The 16,378-nt window shown below is 48.1% G+C and overlaps 1 protein-coding gene across 5 annotated transcripts; it reads left to right on the top strand.

Annotated features, from left to right (window-relative positions):
* The first annotated feature begins 154 nt into the window (after positions 1-154).
* Positions 155-14,835, top strand: BRD8 (bromodomain containing 8). Of its 5 annotated transcripts, none has more exons than XM_085591520.1 (22): positions 155-194; positions 464-560; positions 1,369-1,438; positions 1,698-1,747; positions 2,384-2,506; positions 2,650-2,730; positions 3,167-3,231; positions 3,800-3,936; positions 4,361-4,576; positions 5,785-5,929; positions 7,069-7,278; positions 7,675-7,955; positions 8,443-8,898; positions 9,244-9,337; positions 9,548-9,594; positions 9,935-10,149; positions 10,412-10,504; positions 10,684-10,752; positions 11,443-11,620; positions 12,262-12,366; positions 13,279-13,323; positions 14,421-14,835. In XM_085591520.1, exons 1-22 carry the CDS (start codon positions 176-178, stop codon positions 14,478-14,480), a joined length of 2,856 nt encoding a protein of 951 aa, XP_085447646.1. In that variant the 5' UTR covers positions 155-175; the 3' UTR covers positions 14,481-14,835. The 5 variants fall into 5 exon arrangements, with proteins under 5 accessions (XP_085447646.1, XP_085447647.1, XP_085447651.1 ...); XM_085591521.1 differs by lacking the exon at positions 14,421-14,835 and adding an exon at positions 13,657-13,816; XM_085591525.1 differs by lacking the exon at positions 4,361-4,576.
* The last annotated feature ends 1,543 nt before the right edge of the window (positions 14,836-16,378 follow it).

Below are 16,378 nucleotides of genomic sequence, written 5' to 3'. Positions count from 1 at the left end.
ATGGGCGCCCTTCGACCAATCAGCGCCCGCTCTTGGGACAGAAGGGGCGGGGCCCCAACAACGGGCCCCCCGCGCGCACGCACACGGCGGGGGGGGGCGTGGTGGCGCCCGGCCGCCTCCCGGCGGGCTTTGCGCGCGGCGCCGCCCCTGCCACCCTCCGGGCCGGGCGGGGAAGATGGCGGCGGGGCCCGGGAGTGAGTGCGAGGCGGGGCGGGAGGCGCGGCGGGCAGCGAGCGGCGGCGCGGCCGGGGAGGAGAAGGGACAGGGGAATGGCCGAGGAGAACGGAGCGGTTGCGGAGGATCCTCTCGGGAAAAGCCAACGGGGGCGCGGGGTGGGGTGGGGCCAGTGGGTCCGGGGAGGGGCGGGGCCGGAGAGTCCGTGAGGGGCGGGGCCGGTGTGGGCCGCGGGTTCGAGTCCCGGTGTGGCCGGTGTGACCCCGCACACTCCCGCCCTGTCCCGCAGAGCACAAGCTGCTGAGCGCCGGCCCCACCGAGCCCTGGTCCATCCGCGAGAAGCTCTGCCTGGCCTCCTCCGTCATGCGCAGCGGCGACCAGAACTGGTACGGCAGCGGGGGAGGCGGGCGGCGTGTGCACAGCAAGGCTGTCACCCCGCTGCCTCTGTTCAGAACAAAGCTGGGGTGTAAGAGGTGCTGAAGGTGTACCCGGACAGGCACTTTGTTGCTTTCGTAACTACTGTGTAAAAACAGAGGTGTGTTTGTCAAAATAAAGAGCGATGACAGCTGGACAGGGACTCTAGGTAAGGACATGGAGTGTCAGGACAAGGGGAATGGCTTCAGACTCAGGGAAGGAGGGTTAAATTGGGGATTAGGAAGAAATACTGTAAAGATGGTGAGACAGTGAAAAGGGTTGCCCAGAGAAGTTGTGACTCCCCATCCCTGGAAGTGTCCATGGGCAGGGCTTGAAGTAATCTGGGATTAGTGGAAGATGTCCCTTCCTATGGCAGGGGTTGGAACAAGATGATCTTTAAGGTCCTTCCCAGCCCATTCTATGATTCTATGTTCATTATTAAATGAGGTGAGTTGTGGACAACAAAGATATTTGGTAACAGATTCCTGTGCACTGAACCTACAGCTCTGTTTTACTGTATTTTTCTCCTCACTAAAGTAAGGGTTTTGTGGAAATGTAATCACGTAACCAGATGCAAGAAACTTGCTTTTCAAAGCAAAGGAATGAAGTTACTGTTTATTAGAAGCAGGTAACTATTTTTGAGACTTGTACAAGTCTTTGGTGAGTTTATCATGTTTAGCATGGTTATTCAATAATGTAAAGAGAGGTTTTCATCTTTTCTCTGCATGTTGATTGGGGGAGAAGATGAGTTGATGGTGACTTGCCATTTCCTTCCCACAGGGTCTCAGTCAGCAGAGCCATCAAACCTTTTGCAGAGCCAGGACGCCCGCCTGACTGGTTTTCCCAAAAGGTAAGACACTGACATTTGATTCTTGGACACCAAATCTCTGCACAATCAGAAAAGCCATATTGAGGATTAATTTAGGATTAATTGTTCCATGCTTTATCCAGTACACAGTTACTAAGGCTAAGTAAAGAGATCCTTCACCAGGCATGTGATTAAGCTGTGAAATTCCTTGACTCAGGAATTTGTGGATGTGCTTTTATTTTGTTGTGTCCTGTTATTTGGGCAAGCAAACTGTCCTCTGACTTCCTTTGTTTCTTCTCAGCACTGTGCATCTCAGTACTCAGAGCTCTTGGAGACCACAGAAACCCCGAAGTGAGTACTAAGTCTCACCCCAGCACAGCCTGCAGCAGCTGAGGAGGGACTCGTGCGTTCTTACAGCAAAGTCCTTGTCACTGTTAAATTACTTTCTCCCCCAGCCAACTCCTCCCAAAAGGAGCATTTCAGAATGAGAAAATTCAGGTGGAATAGCTGTTGTGGGCAGGTGTGATCTCAGTTATTTACTGCTCCTAATTCCAGGCATTTTGTCTGGGGACTTCACAGGATATTAACTTAAAGATGGGATGTTTAAAAGTAATATTTGTTTGCGACTGACTTGTTTGTGAGTGATCTTCAGCATTAGAGTTGCAAAGTCAAAGAGCTTAGTAGAGTAGCGAAGAAAAAAATAGATGTTTCTTCCTGTGGAGAAAATAATTTTTTCTTGAAGTGGAAGGATTGTTTTCAGGTTGAGAATCTTTAGTGGACTTGCATCTTTGATCTGTTCCTGAAGATGTTAACGCTGGGTGATTTAGCAAAAATTTGCTGAAGAGATTGTTTGAACATTGTGCTAATGTAATTTAATGGATAGGAGGAAGTTGTTTTTTTTTGCATGCGCATGTCATGGATGACAGCAAACAGCCATTTATGAAAGAGGAATTGAGTTTTCTTGTGGTGTTTTCTCTTATTCTGTAGAAGAAAACGTGGTGAGAAGGGAGAAGTTGTGGAAACAGTGGAAGATGTTATTGTGCGGAAACTGACTGCAGAGCGGGTTGAGGAGTTGAAGAAAATTATTAAAGAAACACAGGAAAAATACAGGTACATGACAGAGGTGTAAAATGTTGCACATCTGAGAGTCTTGTCCTGAAGAAGTAGTCCAAGTGGGATGGTGATTGGGGTGAAAATGCTGCTTAAGGTGTCCAGTTCAGTGATCGAAAAGTAAAAACGTTTTATGATTACAGGCAACTCAAGAAGGATGCAGAGCTGATCCAGGCCGGACACATGGATAACAGACTGGAGGAGCTGTGCAATGAGATTATGATGTGGGTTATTTCATTATTTCTTCTGAGATTGTAGTTTCATGACACTGTTTGTCCAGCATCTCTTGCCCCACATAGTTTGGGTTAAGAGAAATGCCCAGCTGGGCAGATGCTTTGGCCTCTGAGGGGAGACTTGGCTTGGACTGGGGGATACTGGCTGGTGTGGAATATCCTTTGGAGTTGCTCAGTAAAGAGCTTGGCCATGGCTTGCAGAACCATGTGTGCTGCCACCATTCTGACAATTACCTGGAAGTGAAATTTCCTGCCCAGTGTGTCATTCTCTGGCTCTGCTGCATGCCTTGGGGGATTTGAGCCTGAGTCCACAGGAGTGGTTTGATGTTGTGTGGAGATAACAGGGGCATCAATAAAAGGCATTTTGAAGGGGGAATTAAGGGGAACTAAGACAGCCTGTGACAGCAGGTTTTTGTTCTTTGTACAGAAAGAAAAAATTGGAAGAAGAGGAGGCAGAAGTCAAGAGGAAGGCTACAGATGCTGCTTACCAGGGTAAGCTGGAAATGAGGTGCCTTCGTTTTCCTCACACTAATGCATATATTCATAAGAACATTTAGAAAATACTGAAGTCTTGTTAAGACCTGCAGGAGGAATTACTTGACCCTAGAGTTGGAGAGAGAGGCTGTATTCTCTTTCTAGCACTATATTTGTAACAGGATAAAAGGCAGAGGCTTCTAGAAAAGGAATAAAGTCTTCAGGAAAAGTGTATCCATGGGAAAGCAGGATTAGTAAGGAGCTCCGTGTTAGAATGTCAGACTTTTCACACATTTAGTTTTCCCTGGTCACTGAAGAAAAAAGGAAGAAACTTTTATTCTGAATATTTAGTTTTTCATACCTCTTGGAGCATTTAATATGGTGATGGGAGGTGATAAATACCCAACTGCTAAAGAAACCCACAGCTGGAGTGCATTACACAAAGTTAGTATTATTTGGGAACTGGTCCTAGTGGGGTGCAATTCCTAAAACATAAATTGATCTCTTAAAATTCTTCAGAGGTAACTCTTGGGGACTGCCCACAATGGAGTCACAGAATCTCAGTGTAGTTTCTGTTCTCTTCCAGCTCGCCAGGCCATTAAGAACCCACCTCGAAGGCTGACAGGGGTGATGGTTCGTTCTCCGGCTGGCTCCACCTCCCCAGGCGGGGATTATTCCCTCGGAGATCTGTCCCAGCCCGCTGGGGATGAGGCCAGTCCAGGGGTAAGGATCCTTTTCTGGGGAGGAGGAAAAGCCCAGCTTGGGACATGGGGCTCTGCATCCATCACGGTTCAGAAGGGGCCTGGGGAGAAGCCCTTGCCTTGCTTTGCAGCCTTCAGGTGCTGTAGTGTGGCTGGTGACAGTGCTGCTCGAGATCCATGTCCTCTTCCCTGTCTCTGGTGATCCAGTGACTGGATCAAAGACCGTGTAGGGGCATCAGTGGGTTGGCCAGGCAGTCTGTGAGTGCCTGGGAAATGGCTCTGCAGGGCAGGGAAAGGGTGAAAGCACATGCCTGGAGTAGGGGCAGTGAGTGAATGGAGTAGGTGTCTGTGGTGTGCTGGATCAATGCTCTTGGGGGAAGCAGCAAGTGGGGCTGGTCCGTGTGGTGGAGTGTGGCTTTGAACAGTGTGGTTTTTCTCTTTCTCAGGTCACGCCAGGGACATTGCCCAGCACCCCAGTTGCCTCCTTCATTGGAATCCCTGACACCCCTCCAGGCTCTGCTCCCCTGGATGCCCCCATGACCCCAGTCACTGATGATTCACCCCAGAAAAAGATGCTAGGACAAAAAGCAACTCCGCCTCCTTCCCCTCTGCTCTCAGAGCTGCTGAAGAAGGGCAGTCTCCTGCCCACAAGCCCCAGGCTGGTATGGAGCTCTCTGCTCATATATGCAAGCACACAAACAATTTGCTCCAGATTCTCCCACTGTAAAAGGGGGATCTGCAAAGAATTTTTAAAAATGTGCAGTTTTGTGAGAGTCCCAGCAGAAGTGATAATCTGAGAGGTATAAATACCCCTGTGAGCTGCAGAGGTGAGCCCCTTTCCCAGCAGGACTGCAGGGCTCATGCAGCACGTAGGACTGGCTGTACCCTCAGTCATAAGGAGTTGGAGTTGCCAGGTTTGCTAGAGGAAATAGTTCTCCTCAGGGAAGGGAACTTGTTAGTCAGCATCATCCCCATCAGCCTCCATGGTGTTCCTGGTGATTCCTACACTGGGCTCACAGTTCTTTACACCTTGTCAGGAAGTCCTGTTTCAATATTTTTCATGTGTACAAGAGTAGGGAATCCTTGAATGGCACTTATGACCTATACAGACGTGCTTCAATTCTCTCCTAATTGTAGACAGTTACTAAAATCACTGTGATGAGAACCCACTTGTGGTGTTAGTGACTTGTTCAGAGCCCAGTCTGACAACAGCAGCCATCAGCCTGCTTGTGACACAGATTCCCTGGGTTATTGCTTGTGTGATGGAGTAGGTGTGTTGCTGTTGACTTTTTCTTCATAGTAGTCAGATTTGGGGTTTTTTTCTATTTGTTAGCTGGGGTAAATGTTCCATGAATTTTGTGTCTGCAGGATGTAACATAAAGTGAAGCAAGGAATGGTAATGGCTGTGGAAGACTGAGTTTTCTTTGTAGGAACAGGACTGGTTGCATCTGTTTCAAGGTCCATCATAGGTTCACTTGAGCAAGTTACTTTCCATCTTGGTACTTCTGCTTCTCTTAACCCAAAACAAGGGATATTTCTGTGCCATCTCAGGGTCTAGAGAGACTTATATGTGTAAATGATTGTGAGGTGCTTGAACAGAAGAATTGTGATAGAGCAAATGATGCACTTGGCCTCACCTCAAAGGAAGATAGCACTGCAGCTGTGTTACAGCTGAAGAACAGCAACAGTTTCAGACTGTCATGTTCTGCACTTGTGTGAGGGGTCTCAGGCAGGGACTAACCTGAATAAAAACTGCAGAAGAAATGCTGGGACACCAGATGCTGGTCCTGTTCATGGAGGTGCACATCTGGCAGAGAATCACTGGTGTGGTGGTATCTCCAGGAACTTGAGTCTCGTCCTCCTTTGACAGGTTGGTGAAAACGAAATGGCAGTGGCTTCTGGTCACATGAACAGCTCTGGAGTCCTGCTGGAGGTAGGAAGTGTCCTTCCAGTGCTGCACAGTGGGGAAATGCAGTCAGCACCTGGTGCTGTCCCTGCATCTCCAGCTGCTTCAGGTAACTTAGACCTCTCCCTGTACAGTTCTCCCTTAAGATGTACCTTCAGACTGTTCTGTGCATTTTCTTGGGGGAAGGATGTCTACCTGGCTGGTTTGGGGGCTTCTCTATCAGTTGTATTCCTATTTCTGTAGCACTGTGCATCTCACCTCTACTTTTTAAGAAGACCCAATCCTTAAGAGTGACTGAAGCAATTTGGCTTGATTCAGTCCTGATTCATGCAGTCTGGTGTTCTGGGTTTGGCACTGGCTAATACCAGGCATATGAGTGTAGAAAGAAAGGGTTTGTTCACAGGGAGTTGGGGAAAAAACAGTCTAGATCTGATTCCCAACATGTCAAATGCAGCTGCCTGTGGATCTGGAGAACTCACGTGCCTTCCCTCTGCTGTATCTTAGAGATCTGTTAAGAGTTAGACCACTGAGCTCCAGAGGAAGTTCCACAGAGTGGGGGTGAGGGGAACAGTGCAAGACTCTGCACTGGGCTTTTTCAGAACAACCTGCCTAAGGAAGTTTTTTTTTTCTCAGCTCCTGCTGATCAGTTATTTAATCATATTGTCTGCAACTGAAAATTTATATCATTCATTCATATAGAATTCCATACAAATAATCTTGCTTTCCTTATCCACATCTGGGTTTTTAAGACCTGTTAATTTGGTCCAGACAGTTCAGTAAATTCAGACTGGAAGTTATAGCTAAGATGAATGGCAACCTTTGATATAAGAGGAATTCTCCAGGAAAAAACTGCAAGGAAATCCCCTCCACTCCCCCCCAGCTCCTGTGGTGACTGTTTGTCTTGGCTTACCTTGTGTGGCTCTCTCAGCACTGTTTTTCAGATTTCCATTATTATTTTGGGATGAGCCTTTGGAAGGGCATCTCTGTGCATGTGTGGCTTAGTCTGTCCAGCCCTTGAAGTGAGTGCAGTGTTCTGTAGCTGCATGATTCTGCCTCAGACTGCACACACAATGGGAGTTGTGCATTTTTTGGTGCAGGTTCTCTGTACAGCTTTTGGGACTATAGGTATCTCTCCATGTCTTTTCCCAGAAGAAGCCACCAGCCAGTGAAGAGCCCAGTGGTGGCTTTGTGGGCTTCAGTGGTGGCTGCTTCTTGTTCATGTGCTTTTTCCCTTCTACTCTCTGTTAGGTGCTCCTACGCTTTCCCGGCTTTTAGAAGCTGGTCCTGCACAGTTCACCTCACCTCTTGCTTCCTTCTCCGCTGTTGCCAGCGAGCCTCCAGCTAAGCTCCTGCCACCCCCCGTAGAGCCTGTGTCCCAGGCCACTATTGTCATGATGCCCACGCTGTCAGCACCAGCCGTTGTGCCACCAGCTGCAGCTGCAGAAAGCGTAGCCACAGGTGCGTCCCTAACTACGCACTCAGAGGTCACGTCCACAACTTCCCCTGGGATCAGCGCCCTGCGAGCTCTCAGCTGGGTCTTATCACCTCAGACTGGCCATCCTGGCCAAAAAGGATGGTTATGGCTGGGTTCTGGAGTGAGCAGATGGTTTTAAACGGGGTTTGCTGGGTGGGGGTGCTGGTGATTTGCTGGACAGCGGTTCAAGGGCTGGAATCTCACCTTTGTCTCTGCTGTGGGAAGGCAAACCAGTATTTGTCTTTTATTTACCTAAGCTGTGGTGGGGTGGATGGGCCTGGGATACTTGTGGTTGGTGCTTGGTCTTACCCACTGCAGTGTTTGTTTATGTGGGGACTTCTCCAGCTTGGTCTCTGACTGTCCCTCTCATCCTTGTGCAGTGAGCCAGCCAGAAGCCTGTGTTTCCATGGAGGCAGTGTCTGATTCCCATACTGTGACAGTGTCTATGGACAGCAGTGAAATATCAATGATCATTGATTCCATCAAGAAAGAGTGTCTGGGTTCTGGGGCTGGCAGCACTGCAGGATCTTCCAAAGATCACTGCATGGATGGGAAAGAAGATCTGGATTTGGCTGAAAAAATGGATATTGCAGTGTCCTATACGGGGGAAGAGCTGGACTTTGATACGGTTGGAAATATTATAGCCATCATTGAGGACAAGGTAAATGGGGAGAGCAGAGTGCTAGTGCCTTTTGCTCCACATTCAGTTGGGTTAATCTCAAATGATTGCTGTTCACCAGTTTAGTTTAAACAAGCAAGAAATAACTATTCCAGAATGCACATTCTCACCATCATTTTCCACATCAAGAGGAAAGGACACCATTTCTGCCTGTCTGACACTGGTAGTCCTTTTCAGAGTACAGAAGGAAATGTCTTTCTTCCTTGGAGGGTGGGGTTTGGGTCATGTCTCTGGCAGATAGATGAGCACTGCTCACAGGATCCTTTCCAGGAGTGCCATATTTCTGAAATTGAAACTTCAGGAGAAACTCTCACAGGGTGCGATACAAATTTGGCTACAAAAAGGCAACTTTGTAAACAGAGTAGACTGGGATTTCCACAATTGTATCAGTACCAAATAACCTGAACTTTTCTTTATTCCTCTTTCTGACCTCGGCCTGCCCTGCTGTGTGTTTGTTTTGACAATAAAGGTAGACGACCACCCTGAAGTCCTGGATGCAGCAGTTGTTGAAGCTGCTCTGTCTTCTTTCTGTGAAGATACTGATGACCCTCAGACCCTTCCTGGCCCATGGGAACATTCAATTCGTCAGGAGCATGAGAAACAGGCCCAGATGCCACAAGTGTCTGTGACTGTGAAGCAGGAGAGACTGGAGTGTGAGGAGCCAGAGGCAAAGGGAATTCGAGACCTAATGGGCATCAGTGAGCTGGGGTCAGAAATAAAGACTGAACTTGCAGAGCAGGACCAGAATCAGCTGGGCCCTGAAGAAACTATACCAGCAACTGCAAGAGTGACAGAAACACCAGAGCTTAGAAACCAAGAGATAGAAGAAGATCAAAGAGCCGCTGTAGCATCAGGAGAGACTTCTGAAATCAAGATAGAGTCTTCCCAGGCAGAAGATACAGTGCTCAATCCAGTGAAGACAGAGGTATGTGGTCACAGAAGCTGCCTGGAGCTGGTGTGGGGCAAGAGATGAGCAGTTGTGGCAGGTAGGAGCAAAGTTTAGAGGAAGGATGAGTGCTGGGTTGAAGTGACCCTTCAATGAATGTGACTGACTGTTTTCCTGGGAGTCAGCCTGCTGATGTGCAGAGCAGCTCTGTTTTAGGTGGTACGTTTGTGTATCTTTCCCCACCCATGTGCAGAATTGCTGCTGGGAAGGTGCTTAGTGAACCTCATTGCCTGGAGTTAGGTTAGGGTGAGTGAGATGTGCCCACACCTTCACTGAAGTAAGCTGACACAAACATCTAGATTTGTGCATTTCTCTTCCCTCCAGACCCCACCTGATGATGATTCATCCCCTCCACAAGTCCCAAATGTGAGTGAAGACTCCTCACAGGCTGATGTTCAGCACAAATTTGAGCTGTCAGGTAACTTAATTCAGCTAGGAAATCTTTTACATGAAACATTATTAGCTGGATAGTTGTTAGTTATCTGGTTCAGTTTTTTTGGGGAGGAGGGAGAAAAGATACCTGTAGGAACAGTGGTAATTACTGCAGGACAGTAGGCATTGGTGCAGGAGCTTTTGTAGGAAAGGCCGCTTGGGAGAATCAAGCTTTCTGCATTTCTTTCTTTCACAGAGTCAATGAAGGAGGAGGCCCAAGCCCTGTTTAGGAGTCAGATGAAGGTAATTCCCTGTTGGTTTTAGTCATCTTGAGCTTGTTAGCAACATCTTGCTGCTGCTGTCTGCTGAAAGGCAAAGCTTGTGTTCAGCCTTCTGCGCTGGGAAGTGAGCAGTCTGCAGCTTAAGGGGAGATTGCTTCAGAATGTAAAGGTGTTTGTGTATGTGCTTTGGGTCTGTGGGGACAAGCAGGGAAGGCTGGAGAGACTGGGATTTTGTGGAAGTGCCTGTACAGTTGTCAACAGCCTCAGAAGAAAATCACTTTGCTCACAGAACCGTAGTTGCTTTGGAGGCGCTGAGTGACTGCCGTAGCTGGCTGTGCCAGCTGATGGACTCTGTGTTTCAGGATGGGCAGGGTGAGGAGGATGATGAGGACGGTGCCAGTGAGGCTGCCAGTTTGGAGGAACCCAAAGAAGAAGACCAGGGTGAGGGGTATCTCTCAGAGATGGATAACGAGCCCCCGGTGAGCGAGAGCGACGACGGCTTCAGCGTCCACAACGCGCCCTTGCAGTCGCACACGCTCGCCGACTCCATCCCCAGCAGCCCGGCCTCCTCGCAGTTGTGAGTGTCAGGGCACACAGGGACTGGAGGATTCCCATTTCTGCATTGCTGAGTGGGTCCTAAGGGAGAATTTGTTGATGGTTGGTTTGGTTCTTGCTTACAAGGGCTAGTGTGCAGACAGCACTCCAGTACCAGCTCTCACTTTTTGCTTCTGTCTTTGGTGTGGATTAGCATGGGCATGTCAAGGACAAAACAAACCATGAGTTTTCTGCTCTGTGGCAGTGATCAGACTCCTGAAGGAATTATGTTCTTCTCTTCCCAGCTCAGTGTGCAGTGAAGACCAGGAAGCGATACAGGCTCAGAAGATCTGGAAGAAAGCCATCATGCTGGTTTGGAGAGCAGCAGCTAATCACAGGTGAGTTTGATGTCTTGGCAGAAAGAAGTGACTAATCCTAGACAAGTCTCCACTCTCCCATCTCAGAGGCTTATCTCTCTTGGGAGAGGATGACTCATACACAGACAAATGAACAGGAGAGCATGAAACAAATATTTACCAGCAAGGACAAACACTGAGTGGACTCTTTTTCTGTGCAGGTATGCCAATGTCTTCTTGCAGCCTGTAACAGATGACATAGCACCAGGCTACCACAGCATCGTGCAGAGGTGAGTCTCAGCAGTTTTCTGTGATTAGAACTTTGTATGTTTGCCTGTTTGTAGGAATTTCTGGCAGAAACAATGTCGTTTTTGCCTGCTGTGCAGACTTGGAAAAGTGTTCTTCTGATGTGATTCAGTCGGAAGCTGGTTTCCCCAAGAACTGTCATCATCAGTAACAGGCACATGTCTGTACACAGTCCTGACTGAGTGAAGTACACAGAACATTTTATCAGGAAGGTGAAACTGGTCTGTTTCCCCCAGTTTCTATCCAAGAGTAGGATTCAACCTTTGGAATTCCTAGAAGCTGTTCTTTAATCAGTATTTTTTACTGTCCCAGATGGTAGGCTTTTCTGGAAGAATTTCCAGAATGCCTTACTAGCTGCTGAAATCTCTTGTAAACAGTTCAAGCTTAGTGGCTGCAGCTCTAGCTCCTTAGTTTCTCTTGTCAGTGGTGCCTGGAGAAGGCAGATACCTCTCCTGAGGGATCTCTGAGGCTGTTGTTACTATTCCAGGTAACTGCTGGACACCTTGGGTCTTCTGACCCAGGCCTTGGTACTGGGGAGCACAGCCCGTGGGGGAGAACCTGTTCAGTTGAATAAAACAGACACTGTAACTGAACACATTACAGAGCCAGGGCTGTTTCCAAAGGAAATTTCTGTTACAATTTCTGTTACAATTTTCCCTGCATTTCTTTCACAGGCCAATGGATTTATCTACCATCAAAAAGAACATTGAGAACGGGCTGATCCGAACCACAGCCGAGTTCCAGCGGGATATTATGCTGATGTTTCAGAATGCAGTGATGTACAACAGCTCTGACCATGATGTGTACCACATGGCTGTGGAGATGCAGAGAGATGTCCTGGAGCAGATCCAGGTAAAGTGCTGAGCTGAGGCCAGTGCAGGACAGAGCATCTGCCTTGGTCCATAGGTCTGGCTGCAAGACCAGTTTCACTCCCAGTGTGTTTGAATGCAGTGGGTCCTGTCCTTCCCTGCTTCTTTCTCATGGTAGCTCAGGTGTTTGTGTTGAACTGGATTGTGTGTGAGTTAAAAGTAATGCAGCAAATTTTTTTTATATGTTCATCCCTAGACCAATTTCAAATGTAATTTCCTTCAGGGAAATGCTTAGGCCAGCAAGAACCAGGGTGTGGTTCAGGAACAGAAACAAGTAACAAGAACGGTGAATGACATGGGACGCCGCGGCTTCTTTGGGTGGCTGTGCTGGTTTATGTTGATACAAAGTGTACATGAAACTGCCCTGTGAATTTGTGCTATTTAAAATACCCTTTGAAGCAGAATGTCCCAGCTGGCAGGGCTGAGTTTGAATTGGGGTTTTGCAGTTCCTCAGGACTTGTGGCTTCTGAGGTAAATTGGGGAACTTATTCTGAGCAGTGCACAAGGAACTGAAACTGCCTCTGACCCAATCATCCCCAGCCTGTGGTCTGTGATAGATAACTGACATGCACTTACTGAGCTCGTTTTGCTTGATAATCTTAACAGAGTGTGGTTTCCTTGCAGCAATTTCTGGCCACACAACTGATGATGCAAACATCAGAGTCAGGGATCAGTGCAAAGAGCCTGCGGGGGCGAGACTCCACTCGCAAGCAGGATGCTTCAGAGAAGGTGAGAATGCTGCACCCTGTGCCAGGGCACTTGGGATCTTCTGAAGAATCCCAAGATACTGCGTGAAGTTCCCACACCAAGGAGGCAAAAGTTCCCACACGAGCATCTTCATGTGAACAACTTTTCTTTAAATGTGTGTATTGATTGTATTTCAGTTCTGGAACTATACAGCATTCCAGAGGGAGGTCTCATGAGTTTTTCTGTAATCCAAATACTTCTATTACCTGGTTTTAAAAACAGGTGATAAAAACTGTAGGGAAATGAACAGTATTGGAAGAGGTGTGAATACTCTCAGGCACATGGTGTGACTTTTGGGGATGGACCTGCAGGGCAGGGAGTTGGACTCAGTGATCCTTGTGGTTCCCCTCCAACTTCACAGATTCTGTGGTTCTATGGCATGGCAGAAAGGTGAAGGGAATTGCCATATCCTTCACTTTCTAGTCAGGCTTGTAGAACTAGAGAATCAGTCACCTCTGGTTTGCTGTGTAAAATACACCAGGGAACCTTTGAATTCCACACTGATCTAAGCAATGAAGATTTGTGGGTTTTTCTTCCATAAAGACACATGCAAACTTGATGAAGTGATCTTAGTTGCTCTGGTGAACACAACACTGTGACAGCAGGGGCTGCCTGCTTAGTTCTAGCGACAGCTGCACCGAGCAGGAATTGTTTGGTAGACCAGGAAAACTTGCTGTGGCTGTGGAGGGAATATCCCTTTCCTGACATTCTGGCTCTCGCAGTATCCCTCTTTTTGTCTGTTTTTATGTTCCTGCTGCATAAGACTGACGCCCTGCAGGAAGGGGAGTGGGGCACATGTTCCTCTATGCTCACGTGTGGGCTCAGTGCTTCTGTGTGGTGTGTGCATTTCCGTAGCTGATGCCTGATAAGTCCTTCTGTTTGGCCTTTTAACAGGACAGTGTCCCAATGGGCTCTCCTGCCTTCCTTCTCTCTCTCTTTGTAAGTATTGAAAGGCTCCAGCAGGTTCTGCAGTACTGCTGCCAGGTGCTCTGCTCCTTGTCTGGGTGGTCACTGCACTGTCACAGCATCCTTAGCACTGCAGCAGGGTGTGTTTGACTTGGGGGCTGCACCACTGTGATCTAAGAAGAGACATCTCAGTCCCTTATTCTCAAAATGGGTGAGCGGGTGGGGCTTTTCTTTTCTTCTGGTTCCAAGTGTTTTTTGCCATCTGCTTTTGCTTTTTTCCATGACTTCTCTCCTGCTCTCTTTCCATGTAAGTGGGAAGACAAACCAAGTGGTGCTGTAGTTCCTACATCTCTCATGTTTATACAGCTGCCCCTTCAACACATCTGAGGCAGTACAAAAGGTCTTGGGAGAGTGAGGAGTCAGCTGTGTGTCCTTTATCCGTTCCTGGTTCAGAAAGCAAATAAGACTCTGCAGAAATATCTTGCTCTGTGCCCGTGGTGATCTGGAAGTGTTTGGAAAAATACTCCCTCTGGGAAACCCCAAGTCTCTGAGTTACTGTGAGGAGAGAGTGGAGGAAGATGGAGAGCTGTCCTTATCTCTCGCATGTATCTAAAGACAGAGGAGTACTCCAGGAAAGGCAGCAGATCAGCCAGAGAGAGGATCAGAGGAAGCTCTCAGCTCACCTGCTCGTGGAAAGGAGCTGTGTGGAGGATCTAGGGAGCTAGTGCCAGGGTCACTCAGCTGGAGGAGCACTTCCCATAGGGATCAGCAGCTGATAAGGTAGGTTAGTCAGCAGTTTTCCTTTTCCCACCTTAAGCTAGAATCTGCTGCTCAGGAGGAAACCTGCACTGTCCAGGCTCCAAAAGCATCTGTGGGCCAGAGATGTTGCCTCTCTGTCCTGGCTCCAGCAGTGCAGCGATGCTGCCAAGCCCAGCACCCTGCTGTGTCCAGATCCAACTTAAGTTAGGTCTGCAGGCAGGCCTTGGCAGGGACACTTCCCTTTCTCCTGATGGGAAGGCGTGAAAAGTTGTTGCCAGATACAGATACAGAATTCCTTCCCTCCCTCCCTCCCTCCCTCCCGTGGTGCGCGTTCCCGTGGCGTTGTGTAACTCTGTTTACCTTGTGAGCAGGACGGAGGCACCAGAGGGCGGCGCTGCGCCATCGAGGCAGACATGAAGATGAAGAAATGATGCTGCAGACACAAAATCCCAGCAGAATCCCAGGCATCCGGAGCCGGAGCACAAGCAGGCAACTCTTAACAGCTGCTGGAGGAGGAGGAAAAGCTGCAGGTCCATTTCTGACCTGGTTCACCACCTCGCTTGCCCTTCTGGAAAGCAGTGTCTTGTCAGAATGTGTAACCCAAAGAAACTTCCCTAGAGGGGAAGACCAGCCCCCCTGCCTGTTTTAGGGCAGTCATCTTGGGCTTCACACATCAGTGTTCTGGTGTTAGCTAGCAACTGGTGGCTCGTACGTACTGTAATGTGAAGTGTACAGATTTTTACTAGTGATGTGTAAATGTGATGTATATTAAAATCTGGGAACAAACCCGTGTGCAGTGTGCTGAGCATCACAGCTCTGCAGGGAGGACCCCTGTGGTACAAGCCTGGATCCCCACCTGGAATATCTGCAAATACAATTCTTTTCCAGTTATCCCTATAGAACACATGCATGGCAGAGCTCTGATGTTAGAGACAATCCATAAATCACAGGAATGCTGCACAATGTTTGGATGGAGAGGAAGATTCCCTGCTTGAGTGTGAGGATACGGCACCACTGTAGTGACACTGGAGATCAAACTATGAGAAGTTAAATACTGCAGTCTTGTTGGAGCTTTCCTTAGGAGAAAATGCATTGAAAAGGACTTGACATTCTTTCCCCAGAGAGCTGGGGAGGCTGCACTAGTCAGAGTTAAAATCTGTGATCCCAGCACCCGTAGGCAGGATTGCCAGTACCTGGTTTCAGATCTGAGCATCTGCCCTGTTCCTACTGGGAATTACAGTCCTTTTCCTCAGCATCATGAAGGTTTGAGTTCTCTGCGAGAAGTTCCAAATCACTTTTTCTGCTCATATGACCCGAGATGAAACTTGCATGTTTTCTGCCCACACAACCTCTCCTGGGGGAAAAGAAAACAACAGAATGACACCATCCTTGATTGCTGCAGCAGCTGGGAGTGCTCTGCACTCCGTGCAGCATATCCAGGGTGCAGCTTTCTGGTAGATAGGTTTCAGGAAACTGAGTCACTGGGATTAAGACCAGAGGCATTGTTCCCTTATCCAGTAAGAGCTCTCAATTTTCACAAGTTCAGTGTTGAAGTTGGCCATGCCTGCTGTGTCAAGTCTTGTGTATTGCTGAAGTGAATTTTCACCAAGAGTCACCTTACTGATGGGGAAATGCTGAAACTCCCTTGGATTGGTTAATTGTATTTCACTGTAAACCCAGGAACAAATATCTGGTTTGAATTTTTATTGTTCTCAGCACAAAAAGTTACAGGGGTCTTTGTCTTTCATGCATTTTATGGAGTGGTTTCAGTTAGGTACAAACATTTTAGCATTGCCTGTTGTGACAGGACAAGGTAATGGTTCTAAACTAAAAGAGGGCCTATTTAGACTGAAGATTTTTTTTTTTTTTTTTTTTTTTTTTACAATGAGAGGGGTGAGGCCCTGGCACTGGTTACCCAGAGAAGCTGTGGAGAAGCCTTCATCCCTGGAAGTGTTGAAGGCCAAGTTGGATAAGGCTCTGAGCAACTTGGAATAGTGGAAGGTGTCCCTGCCCATGGCAAGGAGGCTGGACCTAGGCAGCCTTTAAAGGTCCCTCCCAACCCAACCTGTTCCATGATTATAAGCTGGAAAAAACCTCTGTGCTGCTCAGAGCAGGGCCAGCCTCAAATATTTGCCTTATACCCAGTCAGAATCTCCTGTGATGCAACTTGTCATCCCTGTCTCCTTTCACTGTTGGGCTCTGAGTCTGGCTCCATCTCTGTAACACCTCTGCCCTGGCACTGTCTCTGCTGGAAAACTGAAGGTGCAGCACAGGAGACCTTTATCAGACCCTCTGGTAACTTCCTTTTACCATAGCAAGCATTGCTGTT

The sequence above is a fragment of the Lonchura striata genome, chromosome 13 (assembly GCF_050655825.1).
Source record: "Lonchura striata isolate lonStrDom1 chromosome 13, ASM5065582v1, whole genome shotgun sequence".
Classification (NCBI taxonomy): Eukaryota; Metazoa; Chordata; class Aves; order Passeriformes; family Estrildidae; genus Lonchura; species Lonchura striata.
This window is presented reverse-complemented; position numbering and strand designations above follow the sequence as displayed.

Bases quoted from the DNA above. Each gene is read 5' to 3' on its own strand.
- BRD8 (XM_085591520.1), top strand. The intron at 3,232-3,799 runs GTAAGCTGGAAA...GTTCTCTTCCAG, and splicing joins TACAGATGCTGCTTACCAGG to CTCGCCAGGCCATTAAGAAC. The intron at 5,930-7,068 runs GTAACTTAGACC...ACTCTCTGTTAG, and splicing joins TGCATCTCCAGCTGCTTCAG to GTGCTCCTACGCTTTCCCGG.